The following is a 10,225-nucleotide window of genomic DNA, read 5'->3' on the forward strand; positions in this document are numbered from 1 at the left end:
ATACTACGGATTCAGGCCATTGAAAAAGTGAGCTGAGATTTGTGGGCAAGTAGATGAGCGTTGGTTAGGGAGGGCCTCACTCAGCTTCAGAACACCCAGCCTTTGAGGAAGGTGAGTGGAGGTAACTGGGGCCTTGTAAAGAGCTTCAGACATTTTGATAATGTTGGAGCCTACACTGTGCTCCAGTGTCGGCGTGGAGTCCCCTTGGCGGGGGGCTCTCTCTCCCTATGCCCCTCCCCGCACTCGCACGCTAGCTCACTCTAAAATAAATTTTAAAAATCTTAAAAAAAAAAAAAAGATAGTTTGCTAAATGAAAAAATGAGGACATAAATAAAAGAACATTGCACAGATATACAGATGTTGGCATACACACTTTTGTGCTGAAAAATATTAAAAATGAAATTGCTAATCATTTTGAAAAGAGGTAGGAAGAGACGTTTCTACTTTTTTTTTCTTTTTCCTTTTAACCTTTTCCATACTGTGTGCTTTTTTTCAATGGAACGTATGCATGTGTATATATATATTTTTAATGTCAGCAGAGGATTATGGGAGATTTGGAGTCTTCTCTGTTTCCCTTAGTATTAGCTCAACATACAAAAGCAAATCACAACATTCTGATGGGGAGAAGACCTAAAATCCCATTTTTTTAATTTATTTATTTAAGAGAGAGATAGGATTGGGCAGAGGGAGAGAGAGAATCCCAAGTAGACTCCATGCTCATTGCAAAGCCTGACTCCAGGCTCAATCCCATGACCCTGTCAGGCAGATTACCTCCCTAGTGCTGATCAGAGAATTCCTGATTGACTGGTTTAAGATTTCATTTCTGAAGAGCCAAAACTGTAATGAAGTCAAGTCTCTGTTTGGTGATGTGGTGATTAGGATAAGGCATTTTGGGCCCATTGCCTTATTTTTTTTTATTTTTTAAAGATTTTTAATTAATTAATTTATTTGACAGAGAGAGAGAGAGAGATATCACAAGTAGGCAGAGAGGCAGACAGAGAGAGAGGAGGAGAAGCAGGCTCCCTGCTGAGCAGAGAGCCCAATGCGGGGCTTGATACCAGGACCCTGGGATCATGACCTGAGCCGAAGGCAGAGGCTTCAACCTACTGAACCACCCAGGTGCCCCACCTTATTATTATTTTTTTTAATGTGTGTTAGTCCCAACTAAGGAAAAGGAGAGACTACTCTTCCCAGATCAAGTTCCACACCTTCCACATATTGAATTGAGAACCATGTACTACTTAAAGTGACAATAGTACCGTATATCACGTAAACAATGAGAGAAAAGCTGGAAGGCCTGATAGCATTTTCATCCAGGGCCAGAGGAATATAATGCTTAAAATGCTGAGAAATATAATGCTTAAAAGGAAAGAAGGAAAGAAAAATAGGAATGTTTCGGTTATGACAATAGCTCTGCTTATTCAATAAGCAAATTACTTATGCTATCAGGGAATGAAAAAACCCAACTCATTAGAGCCCCAAGTGTTATGGCTCTGCTGGATCAGGGTTTTCAGTACATCCTATGCAGTTATTTTCTCTTATCAAACCCTCAAAACAGAGTGGCTGAGACTCAACATTTTTTTAAAGATTGTATTTATTTATTTAACAGAGAGAGGGAGAGAGACAGTGAGAGAGGGAACACAAGCAAGGGGAGTGGGAGAGGGAGATGCAGGCTTCCTGCTGAGCAGGGAGTCTGATGCGGGGGACTCGATTCCAGGACCCTGGGATCATAACCTAAGCCGAAGGCAGATGCTTAACGACTGAGCCACCCAGGTGCCCCGAGACTCAACATTTTATAAAGAGAAAAACCAAACCTTGCTACTATTCTACTTAAAGTAATGAAGGCATCAGAAGTGAGCCCAAGAGAAATGAAACTTAGGTCCATACAAAGACTTATAGACTGATGTTCACAACAGCTCCATTCATTAGGGCTCCAAACTGGAAGAAACCCAAGTGCCCACGTACAGATAAGTGGATTTTTAAAAAATTTAGTATATGTATACAGTGAAATAACACTCAGCAATACAAATGGAGTACTTTTATAACAAACAAGAGCAGAGCACCTGAGTGGCTCGGTTGGTTAACTGGCTGCCTTGGGCAGCATTGGACCCCACATCTCTCTCTCTCTCTCTCTCTCTCTCTCAATAGCATGCTCTCTCTCAAGTATAAAAAAAAAAAAACTTAAAAAAAGGAAGAATTTCAAACACATTATGCTCATTGAAAGAACTCTAGCTCAAGAGATTGTATATAATTCCATGCATATAGTATAATTCCATGTATATGAAACTTTTAACAAAAAACAAATCTAATCTACAGTGAGAGAAAACAGGTTCAGAGTTGCCTGCGGAGAACGGTGGGGTGGGGGCGGGTGGTTAACTGGGAAAGGGAACAAAGGACTTTGTGGTGATGGAATGCTCTAGATCTTGAATGCGGAGGTCATTACATAGGTGTGTAAACAGGACAACATTCATCAAAACGTACAATTAAAGCGCATGCATTTTACTGTTTATAAATTATACCTCAATAGGATATATTTAAATTTTTCAAATATGATTTACATGTACTTCGCATAATACCATCATTCACCAAGACCGGAAAAAACTAGTTAAGTACTGATTAGGTTTACAATATTAGGTTATCTATTAAACTCTCAGGGGTGCCTGGCAGGCTCTGTCAGCAGAACATGACACTTGATCTTGGGGTTGTGAGCTCAAGCCGCAGCGTGGGTGTAAAGATTACTTAAAAATAAAACCTTAAAAACAAAACAACTCTCAAAATACAGCAGTTAAAGAGAACGGAACATCCCTGTTCACACAAAACACTTGAGAACACTGCAGTTTTAGGAACTGGGGATTCTGGGGCACCTGGGTGGCTCAACTGACTGCACATCCCACTCCCTCGATTTCAGCTCAAGTCAAAATCCTGGGGTCTTGAGATCAAGCCCCACGTTGGGCTCCCCGCTAAGTGTGAGGTCAGCTTTAGAGTCTCTCTCCCTCTACCACTTCCCCCACTAGCCATTAGCGTGTGCTCTCGCTCTCAAATAAATAAATATAAAAAAAAAAAAAGGATGAGGAATGAGGAGGAGGAGGAGGAGAAAAGAGGAGGAGGAAATGAGGAGCCCCTCAAAGGAGCTTCTTGGATCGAGGGGGCCCAAAGCCGGGCAAACCGAACGAGTGCATACAGCCGCAAGCGTGGCAGGATACTGCCTGCAAAGGATGAGGTCCACTCAGACCCTCCAAGCCCCACCTACAACCAGAAAGTGTGATCCTGCTTCGGACGCCAAGAGCGCAGGCGCGCCTCCCAGCTCAACCAATCAAGAGGAAGTGAGGCGGGAGTTCGGACGTAAAGGACGTACGCAAACAGGAAGTGTGGCAGTTTACCTACAGAACGGCGAGCGGCATCATGGCGGCCTACGAGCAAGTTCAAAAGGGGCCCCTGAAACTAAAAGGCGTTGCAGAGCTTGGCATTACCAAACGGTGAGGCCCCGAGAACCCCTCAGGAGTTTGTCTTCTGTCCCCTTAAGCCTCTTCTAGAGTCCCCGAGCTCTTTCTCCCTGATGCGCCCTCACCTCTCCCCGCTTCTCCCCTCCCAGAAAGAAGAAAAAGAAGGACAAAGACAAGGCGAAACTCCTGGAAGCGATGGGAACGAGCAAAAAGAACGAGGAGGAGAAGAGGCGCGGCCTGGACAAACGAACCCCGGCCCAGGCGGCCTTCGAGAAGATGCAAGAGAAGCGGGTAAGGCCGGTGGGGAAGCTGGAGATGCTCCGCGCAGCAGGTCTGGGTCTCCGGAGGTGGATGGAGAGGCAGGGCCAGACGACTCGAAATTGGGGTCAGCCCCGGGTCTCTCAGAGGGGTGTGAGCGGTCAGAGAGACCTGGATTCCGGGAAGATGGTATCCACGTTTGGGGTAGTTCCGAGGACAGGAAGAGCCTCTGGTCAGAGTGGACGGCAGAGAAGAAAGCTAGAGCTGGCATTGAAAGGCCAGAGCTGGGGGCTGGCTTTGGATTCCAGCGCAGTTGCTCATTTGCCCAGTGACAGGGCTAATGACGCCTCTTCTTTCTGCCTCAGTTTACTTGTCTATAAGGATCAGAATAGTGCTTTCTCCTAAAAGGGATGGGAACTTTAGATAAAGTCAACCAGATAAAGCATTTGGCACTCAGTCTGGCAAAGTCAGTCAGCGCTCCGTTGATGGTAGCTGTTCATGTTAAATGGTGATGCTCCCGGCTATAAGTTTCCACAAAGTCTGTTTCCATGATGACTTTGTTTGGCAGATTCAAATAGGTTGTGATTGTAACCTACGTCTGCTCCCATGAAGACGTTTGGCAGTGGTTGAGGTCATTTCTGTTTGTTAAAACTTCAGGGTGTGCTGATGGTGGTGGGAAGTAGTGCTACTGGCATCTAGTGGGATGAGGCCCGGGATCCTGCTCAACATCCTATAGTAATCAAGACAGCATCCCCCACAGCAAAAATGATCTGGCCCCAGATGTCAAGTGTCCAGGCTGAGAAACCCTAACCCTGATCTGGGTGATTTTTGTTCAGTAACATCATAAAGAGTTAACTCATCACTCTCAGGCTTAGTTGAGTCATTTTTTTTAAAAGGGGGGTGGTGAGACTCACTGGCTTTGACGAGACCGACCTGGGTTCCATTCTGTCTCTACTGTTTCTTGGTGGTAGTATAACTCTGGGCAGGTTGGGTAACCTCCCACACCTCATTTTCTTCACCTGTAAAATGGGGGTGAAGTCCTTACCTAACAGGTTTGTGGTGAGAATTTAACAAGTGAATGCACTTAAGTTCCATCCCTGAGGTTACAGTCCCAGGCTGGGCTGGGATGTTACTCCGGGAGTGAAAGCACGGTGGGGGAGAGTCACCATCAGGTGACTAGTAACACAATAGAACAGTAATAGTGGAAGCAATGGAAAGTATCAGGTTTGGGATTGATTTTGGAGCAAGAACAGCAGAATTAGGTGATGGACTGGGTGTGGACTGGGACATGAGGAATGAACAAGATTTTTGGTGGGATATACTGGGTAAATGAAGGTGCTATTTACTGCAGTAGAAAGGACAGCAGGTAGAGCAAGCTTCTAAAGTGGGGAATCAAGACCTTGGTTTTAGAGAACACTTGAATGTTGAATGGCTGTTAGACATTCAAATGAAGGACTCTTGTGAACAGTCTGAGATCTGAATCTCCAGTTTGGAGGAGATGTCTAGGCCTCTCTGGACCTTTACAAACGTTCTGGATTGCCATTGGACTGGATGAGATCCTCTGAGGAGGCACAGTGACAGAGATGAGGTCTAGAATCTGAAATTGCAAAGGATCACAGGAAGGAGGAAAACCAGGAGAGTGTGTCCTTAGCCGAGTGGAGAAAGTATGGGTGCCTGGGTGGATCAGTGGGTTAAGCCTCTGCCTTAGGCTCGGGTCATGATCCCAGGGTCCTGGGATCGGGCCCTGAGTTGGGCTGTCTGCTCAGTGGAGAGCCTGCTTCCCCCTCCCTCTCTGCCTGCCTCTCTGCCTACTTGTGATCTTTGTCTGTCAAATAGATAAATAAAATCTTTAAAAAAAAAAAAAGGGAAAGAGGAAGTGATCAACAGTATCAAGCTGCCAAGGGTCTTGTGGGGTGAGTACAGAGAGCCCTTACTTAGAATGAGAAGGAAGAATGGCTGATTAGAGGGGATCATGGGGTGGGTGGGGAAAGGAAGAGGTGGAGATAAGACCCAGAAATAACTCTTGGGAGATCTGTCAAGAGGAACAGAAATGAATCTGTAGCTAGAGGATGGTGGAAGGTCAAGGGGAGTTTTTTGTTGCTGGCACTGAAAACTGGAAGTTCTGCAATGGGTTTTGTTTTGAACCAGGAGAGAGATGGGAGAAAGTGTGGGCAAAGGTAGCTGGAATTGGGAAATGCGGATTCCTTTGTAGAAGGGTGTTTGATTGAGCGTAGTGAGCATTAAGGCTGGACAGTTCTTGGAAGAAGGGCCCATGGGGCAGGGCCCCAGCCTGAAGAGATAGGGCTTGGCATCTCCAGTCTCATCACCCACTGCACAGGCTGGTCCTCATTTTCTGTATCTGTGAAGTGGGATACCCTGTGAACTTGGTACATGAAGTGGGGAGAGGGAAGGCAGAGCCCTACTGAGTGCCTGGCATTGGTGACAACTGGTTAGGTCAGTGTGGCCTCTTGTGAGGATGCACAGGCCTCACAGGGGCTCACAGCAGCAGGAAGAGAGGCAGGGATGGGAAAGCAGGTCAGCCAGGTAGCAAATGAGATGAGGGACAGGAAGGAGCAGCCAGGTGGTGGCTGACATGGTCTTCTGTGGGTTCTTCTGTGGGTTGGCTCGGCTTACCTGGATAGTTCTCCGGCTTGCCTCTCTTGGAATCTATGCAGTCAGAGGGCAGCTGAGGTTGGAGCCCCAGCTGGGCTGAAACGTCCAAGCTAGCGTCACCATCACGTCTGATGCCTTGTTGCTCCTCCCATGGCCTCTCTCCCCACATGTCATCTTATACTCCAGGTCCTTTCTCTCCAGTAAGGTCATCAGAATTCCTGCATAGTGGCTGGCTTCCAAGAACACATAAAGGCTGCTGGGTCTTACATCTTTGGCCCGGCACTGGTACTGCATTCTGTTAAGTAAACTGAGTCACAGGGCCATCCCAGAGTCATTGTGGCAGAGAACTACACTAGGGCACCAGTACCAGACAGCATGGGTCACAGGGGGGCACCAAAGTTGGCCATAGTCACTCAGTCAGTAAACATAGAGCCAAGTGCAGCCCCAGGTTTGTTGGGCTCTGTGTCCTCTGCTCTTAGCTCTTATGAGGTCCCATCCAGTTTTGGGAATGGTGTGGGGCAGGTCATGGTGGTACAAGATACACATTCCACAGTCACACTCATCGGGGCGATCTGGATCTTGGAGCCCTCGTGGCACTGTGTCACCAGCACCTACCTCCTTGAGCTCCTACCAGGTGTTGGGCCCTTCACCTTCCTCATTTTTCATCCTTCAAACTCCATCTGAAACTTTCTTTTTCTGCAAAATGGGAATGCAGCCAGTTGCCCGGGGATGCAGGAAGCACACATAGAGTTCCCAGCAGAGCCTGCTCACGTCAGTGCTAGTATAGTCCTTGCCACTCTGACCGAAGGGCAGTCGACCAGGGTTCCTGGTGGGACGTATTGGGGGCTGGGCATCCCTGTTGGACCAGCCTGAGTAGAGTTAAGGGAGGGACAGGATGTACCCCCTGAGACCTCCAGCTGTACTAGGTGTGAGAGCCAAGCTGGTAGGGGCTTCGGTCTTCCACCCCATGCTGGCCTGGGCTGTCAAGTGTGTGAACTCACCTCCCATTTCTCTCCTCTCTTCAGCAAATGGAAAGGATCCTAAAGAAAGCATCCAAAACCCACAAGCAGAGAGTGGAGGTAAGTTACAAGCCCAGTGGGGAAGACCGGGCTATGTAGCCTGGCAGAGGGAGCCACTGGAGTGTTGGGGTGGGGGTACCCAGCAGAAACGACACCTCCCCAGGCTCATTTAAGGATGAGCCCAGAGTTCAGGGCCAGGTGGCTTTGAGAGGAGGGCGCTCACAGAGGAGAGGCAGGATGTGGAGAAGTGGGAGTGGGCAGTGCCACACAACAGTAGTGTCCTGTCTGAGGCTATACTGATGTGGGTTTTCTTCTCGGCTTTCCCAGGACTTCAACAGACACCTGGACACCCTCACGGAGCACTATGACATTCCCAAAGTCAGCTGGACGAAGTAGCCTCCCCACCCAGGGTATGGAGTGGCATCAAGGGGAAGTGGAAGGCAAAGTTGGGGTTATGTTTGGTGCCTTTGGTCTTTTCTAGAGACATACTTTTACACACACTCTTGCGTCTTCTGCTGAGACAAGTGCTTTCCAAAGCAGTATGCCCTCTTTCTGGAACTTGATTAAAGTAATAAGACTGTCCTTTTACTCTATTTTGGTTTGTCAGTAGCACAGACGATAAACCTTTTTAGTTTGGACTGGAAATTTTTGCAAGTTTACCCAGAGATTAAGGTTATTTCTGTGTGTCACAGAAAAGTGTCTTTACCTCCCAAGTTGCATCTAACTCTGACAGTCAGCCAGCTCTCTTTCCCCGGATGAAACAGACTCCAGAAGATAAGGAGCTAATGCCCCCACGGGGCCCTGCGTGAGCTGTCCTCCCAAGCTTCCTCTAGCTTGGGGCTTAGGCTGTTCCTTCCGGAGCCTTAGGAAGCCGCTTGAACCTTCATGGCCTTCAGAATGCCTCCCCAGCCACGTGGTTTGTGAGACAATGTAGTTTGGGAAGCAGAACAACTGTCTAAGGCAAGAATGGGATACATGCCTTGTCCCTATCTGAGCCTGTGGCTGGCGTGCAGCCTCTTCCCCTGGTGTCTCTGTTCCAGACATGTCTAGAGGGTGTTGCCATGGCAGACATCACTAATCAAGCATGGCATCCCTTTGTAATAGAACCCTGACACAGCCTGCCACACTACCCTTGACCCTGGGCTCTAAGCATCCCCTGGGTTTATTCAGAGTTGGCACATGGCATGTAGCCCGCTTGGCCTTTCTGGCCTAAGAACACCTCAGGGGTGACAGGACCTGGGCAGAGCCCCAGCACAGACAGTGCAGTCAAAGGGGAGGACCCAGATCTTGGTGCTGGAGAGCTGTGATCTCTGAGGACCTACCGGTACCCTACTTGCTGAGGAACAAACTGCATATACTATTGGGAGGAAGACTCTGTTGACCCAGGTAGTGACAGAATAGCAAAGTCAAAAGAGAAAAACCAAGTGTTGTGTTTGAGGCTGTCACCTATGAATGGAATAAAGCAAAAAAATAGTTATTAAACAGAAGTCTGAGTGTCTTAATTAAAAGTGGTTTGGTTATCACTAGAAACACTGCTTTTTGGGTTATTGAACCTGTAGAATGTGGATGCTACAAAGTGACCATTCACCCTCAACTTGGAAGAAATTAGGTGACGTATTTTTCCACCTGTGGCTTGCAGCCCACCTGAGAGTCCACTCATTAGTAGTGGCTCTTTGGGGCAGGTTCCCCCTCTGCCTAGCGGAAAGGCACTTGGAGGGCTTTTTCATCCACGAGCCCGCAGCTGGGGTTTGTGAGCATGATGGGATGCTGTGAAAAGCCATCGTCAGTACGCTAGAAGACAGCTCCTCCACTGCCCTGCTTACCTAATCAAAGCCGAAGGACTTAAAACAGCAGGATTTCTCTTCTGTGGGTTGACTGCTGGGCTGCACGGTTCTACGCCATGTGGTAGACTTCCCTTGTGTCACTGTGTTAATTTGCCTGGGGATTAGAAAGTCTAAGGTGGCAGCTACGCCTTCTTCAGAATCTCTGTGTATTCTGTTTCGTTGGCCAACACAAGTCACATTTGGCAGACCCAGTGAAGGAGAGAACTCCATGGCCACGCATACCAGGAGACGTGCTTGATTCAGGCCATCACTGTTCTTCTACCACATTTCTCAAACTCTTGTGGATGTTAGACTCTCCTGTGAGTATTAAGAACCACTGATGCTTCCTCGGGTGGGGTTGTCACTGAGATTTTTCAGAGCTCCTCAGATGACCCTAATAGGCAGCAAAGTTTGAGAAGCCCTGGTCTGCCACAGTGGGTCTGGTCTTTTCTGAGATGGTGCAGAGGTCAAATCTGGCTTATACATTAAGTGTAACTGCCAAGGACGGTGACTTGAATTCTGCCCACACACGGAGAAGGGAGGGTACAAATAATTTATGTAAACAGTGTTTATTGTCATGGTGCTCTTGGCACTTGGGAGTCTTGTTTCTTCAAGACTTTTGTCCAATCTGTTCCTCCCAGCCCTATCCCCGCCCCCCAGTACTGATTTTAAACATCTAAACTTTGCCTAGAGCAAGCCTGAAATACTCCATAATGAGAGGGGTCACCTCTCCTGGGTGGTTTTTCTTTTTGTCTTGTACTTTTTGGCATTTCCGTAGATTTTTTTCCCCAGGGAAGTGTATAATTTTGTAATTTTAAAAAGACATGTTTTCCTAAAACATTGAAATATTTTGGGCAAACTATGAGGCTAGGTATAATAGGGTATTGTACGAGACAGTTGAAGTCTGTCAAAAACAGTCTCCCAGACGTTTTGTGAAAGAATGCTTCCAGCCCAGGATTTACTTAGTAGTTTTCTAAATACTCCAGTTTTCTTCTCTGGGTTTTCTTGCACTTCATCTTTATCCTAAGCAGAGGATGTATTGCAAAAGCCATCTTTCAAAACCCCAAAG

At 47.3% G+C, this 10,225-nt stretch overlaps 1 protein-coding gene across 1 annotated transcript; it reads left to right on the forward strand.

Annotated features, from left to right (window-relative positions):
• Nucleotides 1-3,351: 3,351 nt before the first annotated feature.
• On the forward strand, nucleotides 3,352-8,815 carry FAM32A (family with sequence similarity 32 member A). The gene is made up of 4 exons (XM_032867541.1): nucleotides 3,352-3,476; nucleotides 3,593-3,734; nucleotides 7,340-7,393; nucleotides 7,661-8,815. The coding sequence occupies exons 1-4, from the start codon at nucleotides 3,403-3,405 to the stop codon at nucleotides 7,727-7,729; spliced, it is 339 nt and encodes a 112-aa protein (XP_032723432.1). The 5' UTR covers nucleotides 3,352-3,402; the 3' UTR covers nucleotides 7,730-8,815.
• The last annotated feature ends 1,410 nt before the right edge of the window (nucleotides 8,816-10,225 follow it).

The sequence above is a fragment of the Lontra canadensis genome, unplaced genomic scaffold (genome assembly GCF_010015895.1).
Source record: "Lontra canadensis isolate GAN:19392208 unplaced genomic scaffold, GSC_riverotter_1.0 scaffold35, whole genome shotgun sequence".
Taxonomy (NCBI): domain Eukaryota; kingdom Metazoa; phylum Chordata; class Mammalia; order Carnivora; family Mustelidae; genus Lontra; species Lontra canadensis.